The 23,126-nt window shown below is 45.1% G+C and overlaps 1 protein-coding gene and 1 long non-coding RNA gene across 5 annotated transcripts; one reads left to right on the forward strand and one right to left on the reverse strand.

Annotated features, from left to right (window-relative positions):
* Positions 1-455: 455 nt before the first annotated feature.
* On the reverse strand, positions 456-22,409 carry zfyve26 (zinc finger, FYVE domain containing 26). Of its 4 annotated transcripts, XM_047337660.1 has the most exons (44): positions 22,267-22,409; positions 20,937-21,220; positions 20,731-20,806; positions 20,433-20,519; positions 20,046-20,180; positions 19,408-19,747; positions 18,576-18,700; positions 18,179-18,343; positions 18,004-18,092; positions 17,119-17,270; positions 16,801-17,001; positions 15,780-16,388; positions 15,497-15,661; positions 15,181-15,323; positions 14,464-14,710; positions 14,050-14,316; positions 13,826-13,945; positions 13,519-13,689; positions 13,087-13,320; positions 12,680-12,785; positions 11,580-12,430; positions 10,921-11,120; positions 10,288-10,392; positions 10,012-10,134; positions 9,421-9,597; positions 8,862-9,111; positions 8,666-8,764; positions 8,226-8,413; positions 7,824-7,960; positions 7,462-7,490; positions 7,142-7,278; positions 6,829-7,049; positions 6,585-6,732; positions 6,203-6,412; positions 5,607-5,822; positions 4,893-5,090; positions 4,332-4,412; positions 4,094-4,221; positions 3,770-3,944; positions 3,518-3,577; positions 3,092-3,274; positions 2,943-2,993; positions 2,429-2,690; positions 456-2,379 (listed from the first exon to the last, which is right to left on the reverse strand). In XM_047337660.1, the coding sequence occupies exons 2-43, from the start codon at positions 21,119-21,121 to the stop codon at positions 2,478-2,480; spliced, it is 7,797 nt and encodes a 2,598-aa protein (XP_047193616.1). In that variant the 5' UTR covers positions 21,122-21,220; positions 22,267-22,409; the 3' UTR covers positions 456-2,379; positions 2,429-2,477. The 4 variants fall into 4 exon arrangements, with proteins under 4 accessions (XP_047193616.1, XP_035466521.2, XP_047193617.1 ...); XM_035610628.2 differs by having other exon boundaries at positions 456-2,690; positions 20,046-20,177; XM_047337661.1 differs by having other exon boundaries at positions 456-2,690; positions 15,181-15,320.
* Positions 3,268-4,100, forward strand: LOC118286324. Its single transcript, XR_004785363.2, has 2 exons — positions 3,268-3,607; positions 3,777-4,100. It is a non-coding gene; the product is annotated as an uncharacterized LOC118286324 (long non-coding RNA).
* Positions 22,410-23,126: the final 717 nt, after the last annotated feature.

The raw sequence follows: 23,126 nt of genomic DNA on the forward strand, positions 1-23,126 counted from the left end.
AATTGAATATATTGTCCACAACTATGAGTTCATATATGTATAATCACCTGCAACAAAGAACCGATGTTTTTTCGTCAACTTTGAATGAGTTAAATATAGTTACATGAGGTGGACCCGACCGCCATATTTCCTACGACGTGTTGAATATGGTTGTTGCACAACGCGGTCCAGCATACGTTGCATTCGCGTTGAATTTTCAGATGCTGCCGGAAACTGGAAATGGAATCAGTGGTGTGCCGCCAAAAAGTGTCCCCTGCCAGGTGCTCAGTTGGTTGCGGTTTGAAACTTTACCACCAGACGCCACCAGAAAAGTACAAAGAAATTACACACTGTAGCTTAAAGCTAGCAGTGATCAGGAGCTTCATGTTAAGCAAACATCTAACTCCTGACAAGAAAGCAAAATAGCACTTTTAAGTTTTAAGAAACTGGCAGCATCAACCTCAGGATTCCACAAATTTTCTATTACATTTCTTTTATTATTTCAATTTTCAATTCAATTTTCTTTATTTCACAAAGGGTGTCAAAACATTTCAGAAATCATTAGTTCCTGCATCATTGAAGCAGTTACTTTATTAAATATTTGAAAGTTTTTTTTCCATACTCACTAATATAAAGTGCGGCAGTGATGAGACAACAGTCCAAGTTGAGGAGGACTCGAGTGCAAGAATGTTTGTATGCGTTTCATCTCAAAAGGTCTAAACTGGCTTCGTTTTTCAGCTCTCACCAATCGACACCCAATATTCACAGGAAGTCTTCAGACTATTGCAGCAGAGGGAAGCGAGGCAAAGGGACGTCACAGTGTCTCCTCTGGGTTAACATGTACTTCGAGACCATGTGATCAGAAAAGCTTAAAACACACATTCTTGACAAGGCAGCTTCAGCAACACGGGTGATTGTCGTGAATTAGGTGAATGAAAAGATTTACGGTGTCACTACGTTTACGTTGTTTTCCGTTTCCAGGTGAGCGAAGCAGGCAAAAACAACAACAATACACATCGGCAGATAACATGTGACCACAGTTCGATCCCTTTTTTCGCAAGATTATTTGACTCATTATCTGGGTAAGTTAATCATTATGACTCATTCAGTAAGATATGGGTCGTGTCTCCCATGACAACAATGCATAATTCAAAATTAGCAACACTGATGTAATCATAACCAAAACACAGGATGACATAAAAAAAAAACATCCACTCAGAGACATAACTCATCACTAGAGAGTTGATGTAATGTATAATGAATTAAACCTGATCTGTAAGTGGGTCCCTTTCTGTATCCAACCTAAAACTCTTTTGCATTTTTTTTGTAAATGTCTTAACTAAAATGCCCTTGACATTAATTTCCCTTATCTAAAGGGAGTGTTTGCTGAAAGCCCGACAGAAAAGGTGCTATACAATGTAAAACAAGTGAACAGCTTCATTGGAATTACAAAAACAAGACGACATCGTTTCACTGACAACATGTGCGGTTCTTGGCGGGGGACACTTCATTACATTTACGATACACATGAAATATGGGGGGGAATGAAAATAAAAAGACCTTCACGTGACACGTCAAAGATATTTTCCCTTTAAGGTTGAGGTAACAGACAAACCTTAGTCAAACACTGACTTACTGTACAGATATGCTTATATTGTGTAAGAGACTCATTCCACTGCAGGAGCACTGTTCCCTCTGCACAGATGACAGATAACGGCAAAAAAATATGTCCAGAATGTAAATAAAGCACATTGGTGATTTTTTTTAGATGTTTCCTCTGAAATATTGACATAAAACACAGTTTCAGTGTTTCACTGACCTCTCTCCCTCCGGTTCTGCGTGTTTTGTCTGTGTCACCTCCGGTATGTGGGACGGGCGCGGTCACAAGCGTGTTTTGTTGCACAGACAATCACACACTAACAGTTATGTAACAGGTTCCAGGAGCAACCGGATTATAACACCTGAACAACCCCTGCAGTAAGGTCAGAGTTAAAACTACCGGAGGTAAGAAAAACATTTACAGGGAATTTTTAAGTGATGCTTCCAAAAATTTCTGATTATATCCTAGCACAGTTTATGTTTGTGTTAATATGACACCTGGAGCCAAAGAACAAGTGGGGGGACATGGTGTCTCTGAACTCATCATCATATAACAGATGACCTACTTGACTGGCCTGTCTCTCATAAGGGGTTTATTCTTTATTAATCTCATGTTTTATCTAAAGGGTGCTTTATTAATCATAATCCACCATAATCTGCAGCAGATATTAGATGTAATGTGTTGTTTACATAACATCTAATATGTGCAGCTCTCCTGTTACATACAATGTGCATGTGTGTCATATAGATCTGAAAGTTTACTGATCCCACACCAGCCACACATTTCATATCAGAAAAAACCCTGGATCATTTTACTGCAATTCATTTGCAGGTTTACCTGTTTGTTTTTTTTAAGTGTAAGTGCTCCGTGTAATTCCCCCGTTGTGCCGACCGTGCCGTTACCTGGCAGTGGGTCGGCCCTTGCGCTGCTGAGATGACTTGTTGAGGTGTTCGGACAGCCACTGGCGACAGATGTTTTGCATCACAGAGTCCTGCGCCCCCTCGGCGGCCTGAAGGACGTCCTGGACCAAAGGGCCGGCCCGGCTCGACTCCAGCTTGACCGCGAGCAGGTACGCCGGCCGCAGCTTACTGCACAGCAGGTAGGCTTTGATCTGCGAACAACAGGGACGACGTGGTGAGAATAAAAGTGATTTGTTATTCCTTGAGCAGGTCATTGTAGTTTAATGAACTTAGAATGACAAGATAGGCAGCTTCCACGGGAAAACAAAGTCATATCGCTGATAAGAGGGCAGGAGAGAGTCAGGGTCATTGTGATTTCTATATTTGCAAAACATGTTCTCAGGCAGGAACAATATTCACGGTGAAGGGCAGAGGAGGATAAAACTCGATCACGATTACACTACCTTGCTTTCTGTGCTCTTGGTTTCCAGGATGAGACTTTCCAGCTCCTTCGCCTGCATCAGATAAATTGACAACAAACGTCTCGGTGACCAAGAAAAAAAACGTAAAGCCAAAGTCGCGGTCGTGCTCATGTTATCATTCCGTCACTCACGTCAGACGGCGCCTTGTCCGCAATGGAGACGCAGCTGAGGATGAGGGCGTCGCAGTCGTTTTTGGTGGCGGTGCCCGATTCGGCCACACATTTGAGCAGCTGCCGCACGGCTCCGTACTGCCGCTGTCTGACGAGCCTTTGACCGGCCCGCGTGTAGACGGCCTGCGCCTCCAGCTGGAAGTCCTGAGGCACGAAGAGAGGGAAGAGCTGCGTTCTTCATATGTGAACGGCAAACTCCGGAAAATGTTAGAACACAATTTTTCCAACATTTTCCGGAGTTCATGTCTGAAAACAGTTTTTTCTTTGTCAAGTTTTTTTTTTGTCTTTCTACTGACATTACAAGTAAATGGGTTGTTTCTCTTTCTTAGATTATGAGTAATCCAGTTTTGAAAGACAAATACTTACTGATCTCATGTATCAACATACCTGTATGACTCTGTAAGCAATGCCAAACCCCTCTTCTATGTTTTTTCCTCCGAGCATGACCTGAAATCAAGGGCACATCGATCCAGCTAGGTATTTAAAATCTTATTTGTACACACAATTAACTGTATTATTATATGCTTGAGTTATTCAAGCATATTTAACAATGTTTTCATAACCCATCCCTTTGACATCCCTTATATTTCCCCATCAGAACAAAACATCTTACTTAATGACCTTAAAATGTGACCTCACCTTACAGGCTACCTCAACCTTCATAGGACTTCCCCCAAACAGTGTGGGTGGTGGATTGGACCCAGGGGACTTGGAGGAAGGTGAACTGGTCTGTGGAGCCTTGGAGGAGGCAGCGGTCTCACAGCGATGGAGGAAACGGGTCACCTCCAGCTGGAGCTCAATTGTGTTCATGTGCCTTTACGAAAAAAAAATGAGACAGCAGAGGTTCATACTTAAAAAAAACAAAACAAGATAAAAAGTCTATTTGACAGGAAGCAAACGTGTTATGCATACGTGGGAGTAATGGAGCAGAAGCGCAGACTTAATAAAGATGTGTCAAATAACCTGGAAATATCACTGGACGACATCATCTTCCTGAATGAGTTGACCTGAGATTTTCTCCTCCCAGTGCCTCGACCTTGCTGCTCCTGAAGGTATGTCCTCAGGTGCTCTTTGGCTCTGACCAACCAACGCTGTGCAAGAACAAGGACAAGGGTACACTTTGTCAAACGAGCAGGGGAATTATGTAACAGCTCTGCCGATTGCATATCTGTGTGTGTGTGTGGGGGGGGGGGGGGCATACCTGCTGTTCTCCCAGCTGCAGGTATGAACTCGCTCCATGTGTGAAGAAGCGGATGCAGGTCATGGCTGCACGAACGTGATCCTGTCCAGGTGAAGAACATGTTACGAGACAGGTTTGATGTGATTATCTGTCAGCGATCGAATGTCATCATGTCAGTGTATGAGGCAAAATTATAAACTTGCATTTGTAGTTTTTAATTATTGCACTGACTGATGACACAATATGAATCTAATTTGTTGCAACATCATTACTGGGGTAGAAAATAAGAAAAAAAAAAACCCTGCAACAACTTTTTGAACTTTTCTATCACATTTGTTTTTTTTTCTTGCAAAATACCGCAATTTGACCTCTTCAGGAGATTGCTTCATAAGAAGGAGAATCACAGGTTTAATCTATATTTAAAAATTGTAGGTACATATCTTAACCACTAGGCCCCTAGGGCGTCCCTATTAATATGGATATATGAGAACCTGTCTGAATGAGTTTTTTTTAGGTTTAATAATGTGGAACAGGCTATATTTTTTCAAATGATAATTCAAATCTAATTAGATGTCTCTTTACCGTCATGAACTGTTGGAGTTGGTAGAGAGTGTTGAAGTATCCACGCCGCTGCAGGAACTGGCAGGAGGCGATGAGGTAGCGGCTGCATGCCTCCAGGCCGGGGTCCAGTTTTTCTAGGGTCCCCTGCAGCGCGCCGAGACGCCCCCGCTCCAGGCTGGGCTGCAACACGCCCTCGAGGAACACCTCTTCTGGGAAATCCTGGGAAAGCCGTGATAAAGAAAGAGGAACATATACTGTAAGTCAAACGTGGGGAATACGGAAGCAATGGCACATGCAGCAGATAAGTGACATTGACTACATTATCGCTTTTTGACTGTCCTTCCTGTGAACGCAGATTTTCTGTATCTAGAGCATCAGAAAACTCTTCTTGGACGCATCCTAGATTTTTCCACCATATGTCACGCCATGCTCCTAGTTGCTGTGGCCAAATTCTGTCTCCATCACAATGAATGCTCCCATCTTCAGCTCTGGAAAAAAACAGTCATTGCAGACTGATTTGCGCCAACGCAGAAACAAACGAAATACAGAGATTTACTTTTACCTGGGGCTTATAGTCTCTGTCAACATTGCGTGAACCTTTAATTTGCACCTTGTTTGAGCAACCCGAGATCTTAGCGACAACAGAGTGAAATAACATCAGAATTTGCTTCAGTTGCTTGTCTGACTCCAGACAAACTCCACCGTAAAAGGTTTTTTTAGCAGCAGAAGTCTCACCTTGCTGAGCAGGTAAGTCAGGGCCTCCGTCATGCAGTCGTGACGCATGTAGAAGCTGATGAGCGCGAGGTGAGTGCCGTACGTGCTCAGGTAGAACAGACACTCCGGGTCGAGGCCGCTGCTCAGCGTTTGTCCCTCGGGTCGCTCAAGAGGACCCGCATCACTCAGAGCCTCCTCCAGCTCCCGCAGGGATGCCAGGATGTCCTCGCCGACCGACTGACGCAGGAACAAACAGAAAACAAAAAGGGGGAAATAAAGGTAAAAGTATGTAAACACACTTGTGCACGTTGTAATTCATTCTAACAATATGATAAGGTCAGATAGAACAAGCAGAGCTCCATCACTGGACACACACCCACATTAATCCAGGTAAACGTACACCACAGATGCTAATAATTATAATAATTTACAAGCTTCACGGTTCGACATGGAGGGGAGAAGACCCCCTTGGCACCAAACGATATGTGGAAGATTCCTAAGGTGTCATGTACCAGGGGGCTGGGGGGGGGGTGGGTGGAGGAGCAGCACTGACACATTCTCAATGACTCCAGACTGAACGCACCAGAGCAGTTACTCTGGTGACAGTGTCGCCCTACCGTAGTCACAGTGGGTCGCACGACGGTCTCCAGGTGCTGGACGATCTCCTGCAGCAGTAATGGACCCTGGTTTAGCTGGTTTCGGTCGACCGGAGCTTTCAGGCAACGGCAGAACTTCTCCCTCGCCCCCGGGAGGTTCCCTGCCTTCAGAGAGGCCACCCCCCAGGCTTGCCACACGCCACTTGGGTCCAGACCACTCTTGGTCGATACCTAGCAAAGCAGGGTACAGCCACAGTGTTTAGTTTTCTGGGCAAGACCCTAACTGATCGAATTTAGGTCATGTTGGTTAATGAGCTGCCTGATTAGGGGTTTTCTGCACCGTGGTACAGTTTTAGGTTTCATTAAATAGGTTCCCCTGACAAATACATGTAATAAGCCTCACCTCCACTGCCAGCTGGTAGTACTCGGCCTCAAGCAGCTGATTACGAAGCCGCGTGACGGCAGAGGTCTCCAGAATGTCATCCAGGGAGGGAATATATTTGTAATTGGCCGTCACAAGAATCTTCAGCACGTCGACTTTACTGATGTAACTGTGGACGGAAGAGAAACAGTGGGGAAAAAACAATGTTTGAGACAAAATTGAGCGAGACAGACAGACAGGCATGATGTCAAGTTCAACATCTCACCTGTCACACAAGGCGAGATCCTGGCTGCGCCCGACCTTGACGAACATCAGCTTGGCGCTGAAGAGCAGCTGGCGCATGACGTCGGTCAGGAGGCAGGCGTCCACCTCCGGGTTGGTCAGCTTACAGGACAGAGAGCGGCAGTGGACGATGAGCTGATGGCCACAGGCCGTTTGGTCGCTGTGCAGGGACAAAATGGCCACGCAGAGGTACGCGCTGGGAGCCTACAGGGTTGCAGGACAAGAAACTCATTATTAATCGTAATGACAGATCAGTTGCATCCATCCAGTTTCATGATAAATGTTCAAATCCAGACCTGTTCGTAGTAGAACTGGCTCCGCAGCAGCTGGTTCTCGGCAGCGTTTGTGCTCAGTTGGATCTGTCGCTGGACCACTTCAGGCAGATGCAGCATCCCGTCCAAAGCGTCCTCCGTCACCACAGTGATACCAGCCACTGCACAGCAAACACAAAGTTCATATTTACGACCTCTTGTACATTGCATTTATCAGGACTTTTACAGAAGATCAATCCTACATCTTGTAGTTAAAAATAAATATAAGGTTTTCTGTAAAAAAAAATCTTTTTTTCCTCTAATATAGCAAAAAGGAAATTGTTTCAAGGTGTTATTATATTTACCTTCAGCTGGTTCCAGCTCATCATCAGAACTGCAAATGAAGAAAAAAAATTCAAATCCCAAGCACATGTAGTTGTTTGTATATATATATATCTAGACACTTATTTGCAGACTCCCGATTTATACTCCAGGAGCTAAATTCCAAGAATTTTTTTATAGCAAGCACAAACTCCTCATTTATTCAATCCTGTTTGAATGTGGTATAAGGTCTGGTTTTGGAATTTGGATTTATTCCAGGCCTTTGCATAAGCAGCATCTGCCTCTCAAATGCTCTGGATGTAAAAGATCCTGCAATATGCTTAAAAAAAAAATTTTTACACCGCAAAATCCTGATGAAATGTTGTGTCTGTCTACAGGATCTTACTCTGGGTGAAAGTAGGCGTAACACTGGTCACAGACTCTGACTTCTTCTCCTGGGCATCCCTCCACAGGCATCTTGCGCTCAGAACACGCGTGACAAACCAGGCGGCCACATCTCCGACAATGATGCCGTCTGTTGAACTGAAGCGTGAGGAGAAGAAAAAAAACACAAATAGTGTCAACAGTGAAAACCATAACACTGGATCATATAATTTTTCTGCTTTGTGCTTTTGAAATCAACCATCACGTTCCTCTCATCCAAGTTCCTCTCAAAATTATGAAACAGCTCCATTCAGCACATTTACGGTTTGCAGACATTTCCAACAAAGAGTATAAAACTAAGTTCGAAAAATATCCTTTTTTTCTGGCAACACCAGTGAGTCTCAAAATTGTTTCACCCACTCACCATGGTGAACCTCTCGCGCCGGCAGACCATGCACACGTGCTGCTGGGTGTCGGGGACCCAGTCTTTACAGGCTGGGGGTTGGTCCGGAGGCTGGAACTTGGCGGGCGAGCGACGTTTCCTGCCCGCTGAGCTCCGATCTTTCTCCCTGTCCGTGCTGTTCGTGGAGGATGTGTGTGTAGGGGTGCTGCCTGTTGTGAAACATTAAGAAGAACAAACATATATAAACAAGGGCACCTGACATTGATTTTACACCATATACAAAAAAATCATCTGAATATTTTAAGATTTTGGAGTTTATTAATCTGCAAATGTCCACCGTGCTCTGAGAGAAATGTCCCTCTTTCCAAATAAAGTGTCCTTGAGCAAGAAACATATCAACTCCCGCAGTGATATCGCGGCTGATTTCATTCAAGGAAAATTCCCAAGTGTAGATGTCTCACTCAAAGAGGTTGTTGGAGATTCAATTCGACTGGACGATTGGGAGCAGCTGTCTGGAGCCGGACACTGCGTCAGCGCGTCCTGGAGGCTGATTACAGAGTCTGGAAAAAATGAAATATCATATATCTTAACATAAATGTCAGTGACATGAATGACTGTGGTAGAAAAGCCACCGTGTGTTGCTCACTAGGCACTGACCGGATCTCGTGCGCTCTCTGGGGGCACAGGAGAAGTCGAGGGCGTTGCATGCGTAGTCGGCCAGAAGCCTATCGATGTCCGCGGCACCGAAGCCGGCCTCCTGACCGACCAGGAGACTCTGGAGGGTTCGCACCGCCACGTCGGCCCAGTCCACCTTCAGGTTCATCAGCAGCTGCTCGAGCATCAGCAGGGGCTCCGACAGCAGCGGGAAATAGTCCTGCCTGGCTGACGGGGGCAGAGTCAGCAGCACCTACAGGGGGAAACACAGTCACTGGTATTAACAAAACCTTAAGATATAAAGCAATTAAGCTGCTCTTCAAACACATCAGGGGCAATCTTTACAAACTGAAGAGTTGCAAAAGTTGTTGTCCACAAGCCATGGTTCCCAAAAGCCTGCAAGTTAGGGCGTGTAACCGAGTTCCTTTATTAAAACTTTACCGACGCCAACTGATGATGACGTAACAATTCCAGTTACGCCAAACCCAAATAAGACACACAGTATGAGCACAAACAAAATACTACACCAGTCACACCAGTGCTCATCTTCACATTCACAAACCTTAGAGCCCAGATGAAGAGCGTGGATGTGTCGCCGACGCTCCTCGGACACCTGCCTCTGAAAGTGCAGCGTGAGGTAGTCGGCCAGGAAGTGACAAGCAGCCAGTCCGGGGCAGCGGTCCAGAGCGAGCTCGCAAATGTCCAGGCCGACCGCAGAATCAGAGAGGCCCTCGAGCAACTAAAGAAATTAGAAACGGGCGGAAAAGGAAATGAAGACGGTGAGAAAGGAATTAAGATAACCACAAAAAACTAAAACAAACAAAACTGTAAGATAACTTGTATTTGTTGTATGTGTAATTACATGTACATAGACAGACTATGTACACTATCCACCATATAGTGTCTGTATAAAGATGGAATGTGCAGTGAATAGGGCTTATGTGCATGTAATTATGCATTATACTGCATTTGACAAACTATATATGTTAAGAGAATCATTGATGTGGAGAGTTTTTCAAAGACCTTACAAGCTATTGTTAGGCTATTTTTACTTGCCTGTTTAAACGTAGCATAGTATTAGAAGACGGTCTTTGCTAATAACTGTCCTTTGAATTTCTCTGGACACATATAGTGTATGATTGTGCACTTGTACCTGAAAAGCCTCGTCTGTCTGTCCCTTCTCCAGCAGATGAAGCAAATGCTCAGTTGTTAGCTTCAGTCTCAGCTGGTCGGACACAGGATACAGCTCCAACCACTGTGCACAAAGAGCAAACTCCTGCGAAAAAATAAATTGTGTTATTGTGCATTCTGGAGATTAACTTGTGTATTAAGCCGTGGTACTTAGGAGGTAACAAAGTTTTTGTTTCACATTCTACAGGTAATGAATCAATATTTGTTGACTAAATGGCCAGAGGGCTGTTGTACACACTTTTGCCTCCAGCATCTTGGACATTATGGACTCTGCGTTTGTCTCAGACTCGGCCCTTAGCTCCTGCCACGTGGCACAGGGCAGCGGAGGTTGTAAATTCAACATCTGCGACAAAAGGGAAGGATGAAAGGGCAATTGTAAAAATTGGAAAAGTCAAATTAAGTAACTGAGGAACAGAATGTAAAATCACGAGTAAGGACATGGTTATGTAAGACATGGAAAACACGTTCTGCGAGCCGAAGTCAAGTTGAAACATTACGCTCAGGTGCAACACGAGGACAGGCGTCCAGGCTGAACATGATTTAAATATTTCCATCTCTTGCACTTTTGTCTGACGAGTCTTCCATGGTTACTTTGCTTTGGCGAGTGACATATATAGTGTAAATAAAAATTGATCTGACTTCAAATCCCCCAGACTTTACCATACATTGATTTATTTGTGACAGCCCAACAAAATATCATTTGACCACCACATATCGATTTTCCAATTTTTTTAAAACTATTTAAAATGGTAAAATCTTGTTTCATTGAAGAGCTCTCTCCATGTGCCTGTCATAATCATTTCAGAAAAGGCCCCACCCTAATCAACCGCTGCCACAAATAGAACCTATATTTCTGTGGGAGTCACTGTACCAGGCGATAGATGTCCAGTTCTTTCTTCTTGAGCTCCAAGTCCATTCTGAGTGCGGCTGCCGTGTCTGGGTCGTTGAGGCAGAACTCGAGCAGCTCCAGGCAGGAGGACAGAGGCCAACGCTCCAGAGCGTGGAGGGCGACTCGCGCTCGCAGGTTCCCGTCCTGTACGCGGAACAGTTGACCTGGACCTGCAACTCCATCTGAATACAGGCAATCAGATAAACAAACGTTAGAAACAACTGCTACATTCACATTATATTATATTATTTATGCATTGATTTTCCTATCACACTTTGGCAGGGATTTGTTTAAAAAAGTGGCTTGCATGTTAAGAGATTATCATGATGAATTCAAGATCAAAACTAAATTACATGAATGAGCTAATGATTAATTTTTATTACCGGATAATCTATTATTCATCTCATTGAATGATTAATCATTTAGCCTGTAAAATGTCAGAAAATGGTGACTTTCCCAAAGAAATAAAATTTACAAAAAAAGGGAAAAGTGGAAACCAGCAAAGGTTTTTGGCGATTTTTTAAAATTGTAAATAACTTGCGATGATAATTTAAAGTATCATATCATTATATTAACATTTATTTGAAGCCTGCAACGGCCAAAATAACTTCAAGTTAGTTGCATTTCCCAGCATTCCTCACCCTCTAAAGCAGCACAGGCAAGCAGCTGGTCTCTTAGCGCCCCCTCCTGGCTACTACCTTGCCCGTAGAGCTCCAGCAGGCTCAGAGCTCGGGCCAGGTCTCTGGAGTTAAGGGCCTTCTGAAAGGCCTCGGCAGCCACAGCTTGGGCAACCTCTTCTTGTGGTCCAGACAGCAGGAGAGCAACAAGAGGTTTCCCGCAAACAACCGCCCCGAGTCCGGCAGAGCCTCCCTCGCCCTCGCCCAACGGGCTGCCCAGCACCGGCTCAGCCATGGAGTGCAGGTAGGCCCAGAGGATGGGGAACTCTTTCAGCAGGTTGTCTGCTTCCCGAGAGATCTGCTCACCGTCCAGGACAGCTTCTTTACGTCCGCTGCGAAAATAACCAGACCACCCGGAGGATTGCGTTCGGGCGGTTTCTCCTTTACATGCACTCAGACACGCCAGCGTGGCCAGTAGCAGAGAGCGAGACTTGAGGAAAGACAGGGCTGACGGAGTGAGGAGAAAAGAGGTCGATGAAGAGGAGGGTGGATGAGAGGGAGGCGAGGAGGAGAGATTGGTCGGTGGAGCAGAGTGGTGGTCCGCCGAGTCCTCAGAGTCCGAGCTCGTGTCAGACTGAGAAGCGCCCGTGGGAGTTTCTGTGATTCCCAGAGTGGGCATGTGCTCGTGAGCGTGCTGTTGGAGCAGCACAGACAAGCTGGCAACGCTGAACGCTCCATCGTCTTTTTTGGCCTGATCGGAGTCTGGTTCAGCAACAGGACCGGAGAGCCACAAGGGTAAAGTCTCACAGCATCGCTGGACAATCACCTGCTGGACACTCAGTCGCAGACCTTCCTGCTGCAGCAAGGACAGAACTCTGAAGAGACACGGGACATGAAGTAAGTGAGGTACGGTGTTGCCTTCAAATACGTCACCGGTTAGTTTAGTGTCTATCCAAGAGAAATATTAAAGCTAAAAAATGTAAATTTCCCTATTTGCAAAGCGTCTACTATGTGGCACCTTTACCCCCACTCTCCTTATTCGTGCTGCTATGTAACTATTTAGCAAAGTCGAATTTCATAGACAGACTAAGTGAATTGATCCCAGTGATGACAGATGTGTGTACCTGTCAGGAGACACCTGTCTGTCAAATAGCAGGTGGGAGAGGAGCTGAAATGGGGCTTGGAGCAACACCAGCAGCGGATTCCCGAGTTTCACATCACCGCTCAGGTCTGGGAGAAACAGCAAGAGCGAAAAATTTAGAAAAGAGAAACCAGGTAGAAAAAGGAAAAGAAAACGCAAATGTCTGGAAATGTTTCCTGACTTGGACAATCTCCTACAGCGTTCTTCACATGTGAACGTTAAACTCTTCAAAACAGCTGTAGATCATGGAAGGGAGTGTCCAGACAAAGCGACAAGAATTTCTCATAAAACAACGGCATGCAGTTAATCTGTTGCCACTGGCAAAACTCATAAGGTAGAATAATCTAAAAACTGCAAAAACTTCTCCTTCCCGTGACAAAACTCTTGTACCTTCGGAAGAAAGGCTGCGCACCAGCACGGACGCCAGAGTGTTGACGTAGTCGAGGAAACTGCGAACGTAATCCGGCCTGGCGAGGTCTCCGTCTGGCTCGAAGGGGCAGAGCTGGTCCAGAGAACGAAGCAGCTGTTTCATGTTGGTGCGCACAGGGTGAGTGTCGAGCTCCGACTGCTTCAGGCCGGCCTGTTCGACGAGTAGCGGCAGGAGAGCGTTGCCCACACTGCCCTCTGTCGTGAGAGGTAACACCAGACATAAACAAAAGAGTTAGAATCTCTCAAAAGAATCTTAGGAAACAATATTGCAATACCCTTGGAGGATAGAGGACTTGGTTTATTGTCAAGCTCAACGTCATAGAAATCTGACCGGCGAAACGAAGAGAATGTTTACTTTATCGCATGTGAACAGCCGCGGTGAGCAGTGCTGACCTGTGCCGTCTGTAGCGGTGCTCAGCACGTGCAGCGTGGTCTCCAGGCGCTGGGCCAGACCGAGGCGAGCAGCGATGCACTCCTCGCTCAGCGTTGGGTGGCAACACAGGAGCACTTCCTGAACGCAGCAACCGAATGGGCTGGCAAACACCTGGTCCTCCATGACAGCGTCTGTGAACAAGAGTTGGTCAGGGGAAAAGAAAACGTACGTAGAATTAGTTTTTCATATTTAATATCAGGTCGGGGGGGGTAATGTTGCATCTGCGGGTATTTATTCCACCATTTGACCTGCACTATAGACAATCACCTGTTTTGACGGAGCCCTTATTAGTTGCATAATGACTGAGGATTTTGCTGATCTTTTGTAAAACCGCTGGAAATCCACAGATCCCCTCAGGATGAGGAACTTTCGGGTCAACTCTGACTCCTGGGGGAAGGCAGACAGGGATTAAAGATGAAAACCCCAAAAATAACTACCCATGCAAAAGCCGCTGATGAAACACATTAAACGCCAAAATTCATTCTTCGCACCTCGGGTCTCCAGGCTGCTGTTGTGCCTGCGCTCTGCCGTGTCCAGCAGCTGCCGGGACGTCTTCCAAAGCTGACAGTGGCAGCAGGCCAGGTCAAAGGCAGCCATGGCCGCTGGGCTGAGCTCCTGCAGCAGCGTGGAGAGCAGCTCTGAGGGGTCCGAGGAGCAGCAGCAGCTCAGCCAGTAGTCTTCCTCCAGCGAGGGCATCGGGTGAGACGGGGTGCTGAGGAGACGGTCTGCGATGTCGGACACGGAGTAGAAAGCCACGCCTGCAGGTAAACATGCACAAATGTTCAACAAACACAGAGACGTCACTTTCTCCACCTTCCCATGATGGGGAAATTAAAAGAAAGCAGCTCAACATTTTCCGGTTTACTTCCCCTTGGGGGAAAAAAGAGAAAAACAGAATGTCGAACCTGCAGCAGCAGCACTTCCGATGGCCTGCAGCGTCGACATCCCACTGCTGCCCAGCCGAGCCCTCCCCGGGCCCGACACGGTCGTGGACCCCAAGCCCTCCGAGGAGGACGATGACGACGGGGACAGGGGCTGGGTCTCAAACTTCTGCTCCACCCGGCCCAACTCCACCAGAACTTCTTTGTAGCGCTCCATGAACACCAACTCGCCGCAACAGGGCGACGCCCCGAGATCGAACACCAGAGACACCTGCAGGGGAAACAAGAGAAAAACACACAGCACCAAGATGAGGAGACATTTTGGATAAGTCGTCAACATGGAAAAAAGGAAATAGACACTAAATTGTATTAACAAAAAACTAAAAAGCAGTAAAGATATGCAAACTCTCCCTAACAAAGTAGTAGCTTATATTTTATGTGTTCATTTTTAATTCTAAATATTAATTTTCGAAGATATAAATAAATGAAAAGCAAATAAACAACACTGATGTAAAACCTTGAGTTTATACTAATAATGATTCCATTTTCTGTCACATTCATAAACTGCCGGAAGAGCCGTCAGAGTTGTATGGGTTGGGTAGAATTTTTGGGGTAAAGCCCAAGGACACTTTGGCACGTGGACTGGGGGAAGTAGGGATCGAACGATTGACCTTCTGAGTAGTGGACCTCATCAACTGTTTACTTAAGAAAATAATTAAGAGTCCAGTTTGCCTTACAGACCTGACGGGCCTCCATGAAGTTTCCGCGGCGGATGCAGGACATCAGCAGAGACTCTGGAGGGGACAACATGGCCGCGACCAGCCAGCTGTGAGGACCTCCGCAAGGACAAACCTCCAGTTCTGCACAACCCGTCACTGGCCCTCCTCCACCAAAGGAATAATTTAACAATCATGAATCTTAAAATAAATACTTGAAATCTTCAAAAGTACAAAAAAGTACAAAAAAGGATAAAGGCCCAGATTAGAGTTAAAGTGTGACTTTAACAGACCACACCAGGGCATTTACACATGTAACAGACAGTGTTTATGTCTTATACCTGATGCACTTGTGTTAACTTCTCCGTTGTGTTTCTCTGTAGAGGTCTGTCTCTCCGTAACATGCCTCCCCGGTCTCTTCCTCCTCCTCAGACTCGAGCCGTTACTGCGTCCCGAAGAAGTGGCAGTAGAGCCGACCGGTGACATGTGGAGGTGGCCTTCAGAGCCTGCAAGTGAATTTAACCATCAAGACTCAAAGAGTTCATAACTATGATCTAACTGGACTCCATCAGCCCTAATACGAAGAGAGACATGACACAGACATCCTCAGCTTGTGCGTCTCACCACTTCCACTGCCCTGGTTGCTGGTGATGATCTGCAGTCGCCACTGAGCCTCCGCGGTGCGTTTGGACAACCTCTGCAGTCGAGCGCCGAACGTCTCCGCCGTCAGCGAGCAGCCGAGACTCTCCGCCACCTCGGCCTCTCGAGGCAGCGCTCGTCCCTCCTCCTGCCCCTCCTGCTGACTCACCACGCACATGCCCTCCAGCCCTTCTTTCAGCAGCCTCAGAAAACCCTCCATGGCGGTCACGTCGACCAGAAAACCCCTGCAGCCCTGGATGAAGTGACCCAGGTCCAAGTGGCTACGGTAGGATGCCGTCGGTGAGCTTGCGCGCAGCTTCCGGCTCTCTTTCCTGCAGTGATCAGTCTCATCTCTCTTTGCTTTGGCTCCTGCTTCCACATTTGTGTTCCTTGTATCTGATGAACCGTCTTGAAAGGCATTCCCTGTGTTCTGAGTTAATTTTGCGTCTCTTTGAGTCTGCAGCGTAAAGTCGGCGGTGGACAGAAAGAGGAGGGAGAAGATGTTCTCCAGGAGCTCCAAGCGGAACATGGCTGGCACAGCCTCCAGATAGAGCTGGCATTCTGACAGGTAGTGCTGGAACTGCATATGGCAATCTGGAAGAACAAGGCCAGGTTTTAATTCAGAACAAAGATGACCTCAGCTGTTGTTGTAGTATTAACAATCAAGAAGTTGAAAAGTGGAAAGTCATCATAGAAACAACAGAAGAAAATCTCTTTTGATGATTTGTGTTTAGTTGCTGTGATCTCAGCTATGAGGAGATGCTCTTAATGAATGCTAGTTATGAAGTTTAGAAACAAAAGAATGTTTTGGTCATTGACTTTTCCTTTGTGTTTGCTTGGTATCATGCAAATTAGCTGTATTTGGTAATACATTATATTTTAATAATGTGTCTTTTAAATTGTATTACTCTGATTGAACTGAGACAAAAAAACAACTACTCAGGCCTTAAAATCATCAACCCGTGACATCAACTTCCTGGCAGACAGAAAAGACCGGTTCCATTACCTTCTGAGGAAGTCGAGGTTTGATTTTGGTCTGTTTCCTGGTGCTCTTTCTGCCGCTCGGACTCACACTCTGTGCAATTTGAGTGTTTATGTGCGTTTACGCAAAGGGCATAGATGGCATACTTCATGGCGCAGAACCCCTGAAACAAAACCACGTTCCTCTGTAAACCAGGGCTGAGCGTACCGATGGCCTCGGCGTCCTCTGCGAGAAAAAAAACAGTAAGAACGAAAGGCAGGGGAACATTACAAAAGAAACATCGTTATTCTTATTCCGTCGAGCATTACAGAGACTCCCACGAAATGAGCGGTTGATGTAAACCTGTTCCCGGTGTATTTGGCTGTTGCTGCAGCAGGTCCAGTATCCTGCGCTCTTCAAACTGAGGCAGAGGAGTCAGAGAATGCAGGACGTAGAGAGCCGAGTGATTATCCAGAGTGTGGAGCTGCGTCAGCAGCGCCTCCATGGAAATGCCTCTGCACAGAAAGAAGAGAAGTAAATGTTAAATAAATTAAAGTGAGCGCTTTTGGAGAAAGATTGTATGCTGGTCGGGGCACAAAACCTCCGCCTCGGGTACGGGAGACCGAGTCGTAGCGTGTGTCGCTAGCACGTCTCTGAAGGTGTCGGGGAGTGATGTTTACAAACTGCAAAAGTTAATCGATAAGTAATAGACTACTAATTCAACCGCCAACTATTTTGATAATCAATTAATTGGTTCTGAAAAAGTCAAAATTCTCCGATTTCAGCTTCTCAAATGTGAATATTTTACTGGTTTCTTTGCTCCTCTATGACAGTAAACTAAATATCTTTGGTGTGTGGAAAAAACAATAAAATCATCTTGGGGGTTTTGGGAAACACGATCAACATTTTTCACCATTTTATGGACCAAACAACTAATCGATTAATTAAGAAAATAATCGACTGAATAATCGATAATGAAAATACTCGTTAGTTGCGGCCCTTGTGATGTTTACGAACTGCACACAGTGTTGTGAGGTGCAGTCCACACCATTTTTTGTGGCTTTCAATTTACAGAGCCAGAGCACACAGAACCGACAGCTAGCGGACCGCGAGAGAATATTTGCTGAATTTTACCAAAAAGTGTATTGGATTTAAATCGCTTACTGCCCCTTAAAATAATACGTAAATAGCGATTTAGACGGAAATAAAAGCAGCTCAAACGTTGAAAAGATGAGAACGGATGCTTACGGATTGTTGCTTTTACACCATTCAAGTATTCCAAGCTGAGAGGTCAAAAGGTTGGCAAACTCCTGCAGAACACAGTCACTGGCTGGTGCCTAAAAAAGATAATGAACAGTATCAGCAAATGACGACACTTTTATGTTGAAAATATGAATCGGTGTTGCCACTAAATTACACTGACCTGCTCGCGGTGAAGGACGCGGAGCAGCTGTCGAGCCGAGCTCAGACTGTTACACTGAGTCCAGCCCAGCAGCAGCAGCAGACGAGACAGGGGCTGGAACTCCAGCTGCACCAAGTCTCTCAGCTGAGCAAACTCCTCGTGCTTAATCAGGTCAAGTGCGGTGACCTGCAGGAAGGAACCAATCTCGTTACATTATTGAATCTCATCACATGCGGCGGCTAACCGACTTTACTGGACCGTTACGTTACTGAACCAATAACACACAAAAAACATGTAGAATAACAATTAGCTACTGACAGAGGACTGTCTGCGCTTCATTACCTCTGGTTAAAAAAACAGTTCCACAACATACTTGAACTCTGCAAGTAGCGATCCCAGCGATCCCTGCAACACTTACCAAGACCTGCTCCAGGAAGTGCTTCCCGCTACTAAGGCACTCAAAGTAGATGGTCTTCCAAGTGGATGGACGATCCTTGTGGCAACATAAACTGAGAGCCAGCTTCTCTGCTTCCGGGAGGTCCACTATGAGGGAGAAATAGTGGAAGGGTGTCAAACAAAAATGTCACTAAAAGATTAAGGTATAATTTTAAGATATTGTAAAAAAAAAACATGAGTAAATTGATAAAAGAACAAGAAAGAAAGATTACAACTGTTGCTTGTTTGAGACTTCAGATACGACATAGAAGTTTGGGAGACATTCAAACGATTGCCAGACATAGATTATGAACACTGACATTCTTTATGTCAACGTGATCCCTCTGTGTCATCAGTTAAATACACCGGGATGGAACAAGAATATCCATTACATTGAAATGTATAAGCTTGTCATGTGGCACTTGTGTTCTGCCACATGACAAGCAAATATGGTCTAAATGTAGTATGAAAGATGATCATAAGAAAATAAAGGAGAGGCTGTGTAGACACTTATTAAACAGGCATCACATGTAAAATGTCATTAACCCTCAGCCTTGGCCACAAAGGCAGAAGTGTGACTGAAAGAGGAAAGTGATGCCAACAGTTCCCCTCACACACTGAGAGCAAAGACAATCTCAGACTAAATATTGTATCAGTATCGTTACTATGAAGCGAAGGTCAAAGTGACCTAAACAACCGCTCAGAACAGGAAATGATTAATAGGCAAGTAAATGGCCATATCACACATTCTACGTCAAAAAGAAAAATCTGCGGCACATCTTAGAGACACCAAGAGAATTAGGTTGTGACCACACCTTGCGTGTCAGGCGTGCTCCTCAGCAGATGATCCCTCTGCAGCCTCAGAGCCGTGGAGCAGTACAGAGAGACGAGCGCGTCGCACCGAGGGCGGAGCAGCGAGCCCAGGATCCTCTCCTCTCTCAGGGGTCCGTCTCTGGCCGCCCACAGCGCCTCGCACAGCGCCTGAAACGGCCCGCCGCTTCCGCGGGAGCTCCACGGCATCGCGGCCAACACTGCGTAGATCTCCTCCACCCACTCCTCCACCTTCTCGGGCCTCCTCTCGGGCCTCGCTAGTTTCTTCATCAGGTGCTGGATGAACGTCTGTTGCAGGGTGTGGTCCTCTGTGGACGACTGGTCCTGGAGCAGATAGGGGGGAAAATAAGTAAAAGTGGAGCTTGTAGAGCTAAAACAAGCAGGTCATTGAACATTTACAATTTGTACATACTCAGCTCAGTTCTGAGAGAATACAATACATTTCATAGTCAAAGCAACTTACGGTTTTTAAAATTCAATTTCCACTAGGTATACTGCTGTTTAGGTTGTGATATATTCATGTGCATCGTGTCCAGAAAAAGAGACATTTCACCACATTTCTATTTGTACATGGCTGATAAAAATTGTTTTGCAGTTTTGACACTAAAATGTTAGACTCTACCTGTAGGAAATGTGCTAACGTCTGGGCAAGCCTGGGCTTCTTCTTCTCCAACAAGGTTCGGAGGCAGGACTCCACAGCAGCATCTGCAGCCTTCTGGTCGGGATGGGTGCTCAGGTAGGTCTGGTGCAACTCCTGCTGAGGGGAAACTTTATGTAAGTCCTGTATTCTGTCAACTTACGAAGCAGTCGCAACATGAAATACGGAAGAACAGATCGAGATAATCCTTTGGGGTATGAGTGAATGTTTTTGTTCGCAGGTCACAAACAGTCTTCGCAATCCTTTAAACCTTTTGTTAGTTGAGCTAAGATGAAATCCTTATTTAGCTTTTACCACTTCATTTATGAGCAGCAGGTTTCGATCGCTGACAAGAGTAGAAATAACGGTAACCTTGACAATAGTCTCTGTTATGCCCTCTGAACCCAGATCCTCCAGGAGCAGCAGGAACTCCAGCTCTCCTCTGACATCGAGAGAAACCTGACGTGAAGAGCAGAACAAGTGTTATTACAGCATGTCACACTGTTGTACCCAATTTCAGAAAAACTATATTAAGAATATAAGAATTTTTTTTGTCTCTATATCCAACAAGGATTTGACAAAGATGGTTTCAAATACTTTACTGACACTAAATATAAATCGAATTATGTACAATAGAGAGAGTTGAATACTTAATTCTTCATGTCATTACCTTCTCTTCTGTCCACTTCTCCAAAACCTGAAGCCAAAACCAAGCCAGTCTGTGTGGACTGCCCACAGACTCCCATCTATGAAATAAACACACGTTCATTAACAAACAAATATATTTGATTGTATGGTGGTTTCCTCTTAAAATGTCACATTCTTAAATACGATGGAAAACCCTATATCTTTTGAATCTCCAGTCGTGTGACTCACTTTAAATTGTACGGATGGCAGACGATAGCTTTGATAATGTCTCGCAGGCTCTCTGAAAGCGTCGAGCGGACCAGCTGTGGCACACAGGCGTTGGCCAGCTCCCATTCTCCGTGCCGCAGGCACCTCTTGAAATACCCAAACAGGTCCTGAAGCGAGGTCTCTGCCTCGCGGCCGAAAGGAAACATGGCCGCTCGTCACTGCGACTGCTCCCCTGCTCGGCGGTCACAACTGGAGAGGCACGGTCACTGAGACGCAGCCGAGGGTCACTCGTGAGCTGTTTTCACCTGAGACGGAGAGACGAAGTTTGTTGAGTTTATGTATTATGACAAAACAACGGAATTGTGTTATTTGAAGAAAAAATGTATATGGTGATTGGCATTTGTTGAATTTTGCAAAATGAAATATATTTATTTCTTTAGGTTATTATACAAACACAATGGGATCAAAAACTAGAAAACTTTCTCCATACTAAAAAAGGAAAATCACGCCTTCCCTTTTTACAAAACACGACTTATTACATTTATATATTTGTTCATTATTTGTAACCAGTTTGTTACATTTCAATGTGTGACACGCTTTCTCACTTCCTCACTACAATTGACAACTATATATATGATGATAAAACTAGTGCTGACCTTTTGTTTCTCCTCTCAGATCAGATCTCCTATTTTAGAAAACATTTGGGAACTTGAAGGTTATATACAGTCTATATCCATTATTTGTCTGAAGTCTTATCTAGTACACTGCGGATTAGATGTTTCTTCGTATAATTCTTATATATCTGTGTTTAATGAAGCTTGATTTAACAAGTCTTTAATATTTTGACATAATTGCAATCGACATATCTGCACTGACACGATGTACAATCCATAATTTAAAAAAAGACCATGTCAGACACTCTTAACACTTAACGTGACTCCACTTTATATGAAATTTGTTAAACCAATAACCCAACTTAGTTTACTTTACTGACCAACAACGTCCTTGCAGAAGCAGGATATTCTGAATATTGATATGAGACGTAAAACTATTTAGTATTTCTGCCATCTGAACCTACTGTTGTCTGTGCAAACACAGACACATGGAAGAAAAACAACCAGCAGCAGTAAGAAACGCCTTTCAACAAGCTTTCTTTTCCCCGTTACTGTTTCCATCTTCACCGTCTGTCTCTTCTCAGGTGTGACAGCCACCCTGATGTCAAGTTAGCATTAGCATTAGCTACGATACTGCTGACTTGTGGCTGAAACATGAAGTTAAGAAGCCAATTTCCGTAGCAGCCACACACACGAAGCAGTTCACAAACCACAAAGCACTTAACAAAGTCACTTACTCATTTCTTTGCGCTGTTCCCGCGAAGGAAACCGGGGATTATATGCACATTTAGCCGCTGCAGCTGTTCTTTCTTTTCTGTTATTGACCTGTTATGCTAGGGCGGCTCGGCTGCATGGTAGCCAGGGTCACGTGACGACATCAGCTGATTCTCCGCCGCTGGTTGGTCAAAGGTTGGCAGGAGGTGGGCGTTCCCGAACCCCGGGGGGCGGCACACCGCTGCCTTCACGTACTGTCGGAAATACTGCCACGTAAAATACTTATTAAAAAAAAATAGGCGTCAGCTTATTTGTAGAGCACATTTAAAAGATAACAAACCAATGGGCTTCACTATGAGAATATTGTATCGATACAATACATATTGTATTGTACGATCAGAGAAAAAAAACAACATTGCATAAATATTGAGCGATATTAAGGATTGATTGAGGGAGAACCTTGGGTATGAGAGTTATGAAACATGGGCCCTAATGCGGTTTGAATGAGGAAGCTCGTGTTGGCCCAAGGGAAAAAAAAGACCTCTTAACCAGTTTGACAACAGCCTAACAGGATTTAGAAAAATGCTGCCAAAGGCAAACAACACAACCAAATATAGAGATGGAGAGCTGACACACACACACACACACACACACACACACACACTTGAACGGAAGTGTCTCTGGGGACACATGAACACAGCAGTGTCTCGCTTGGTGTTGCCATGGTGATGTGGTGAGGTTAATAAACTAATCTGTCAGCGGTATGTTGAAATGTCATTAAAAAAAAGTTGACTAAATTTTTCAAGTCAAAAAAATGAGTGAAGATATTTCCTCAAATGTGTCTTGTCCATTTGAACATGGCCAGTTAGGTTGAGCTCTCATG

The sequence above is a fragment of the Scophthalmus maximus genome, chromosome 15 (assembly GCF_022379125.1).
Source record: "Scophthalmus maximus strain ysfricsl-2021 chromosome 15, ASM2237912v1, whole genome shotgun sequence".
Lineage (NCBI taxonomy): Eukaryota > Metazoa > Chordata > Actinopteri > Pleuronectiformes > Scophthalmidae > Scophthalmus > Scophthalmus maximus.

Excerpts from the sequence above, each read along its gene's own strand:
- zfyve26 (XM_047337660.1), bottom strand. The coding sequence starts at position 21,121 with ATGTTTCCTTTCGGCCGCGAGGCAGAGACCTCGCTTCAGGACCTGTTT. Across the intron at positions 7,050-7,141 it reads GCCAGTTCTACTACGAACAG|GCTCCCAGCGCGTACCTCTG; the intron begins GTCTGGATTTGA and ends GCAACCCTGTAG. Across the intron at positions 3,275-3,517 it reads TTGCTTACAGAGTCATACAG|GACTTCCAGCTGGAGGCGCA; the intron begins GTATGTTGATAC and ends TTCGTGCCTCAG.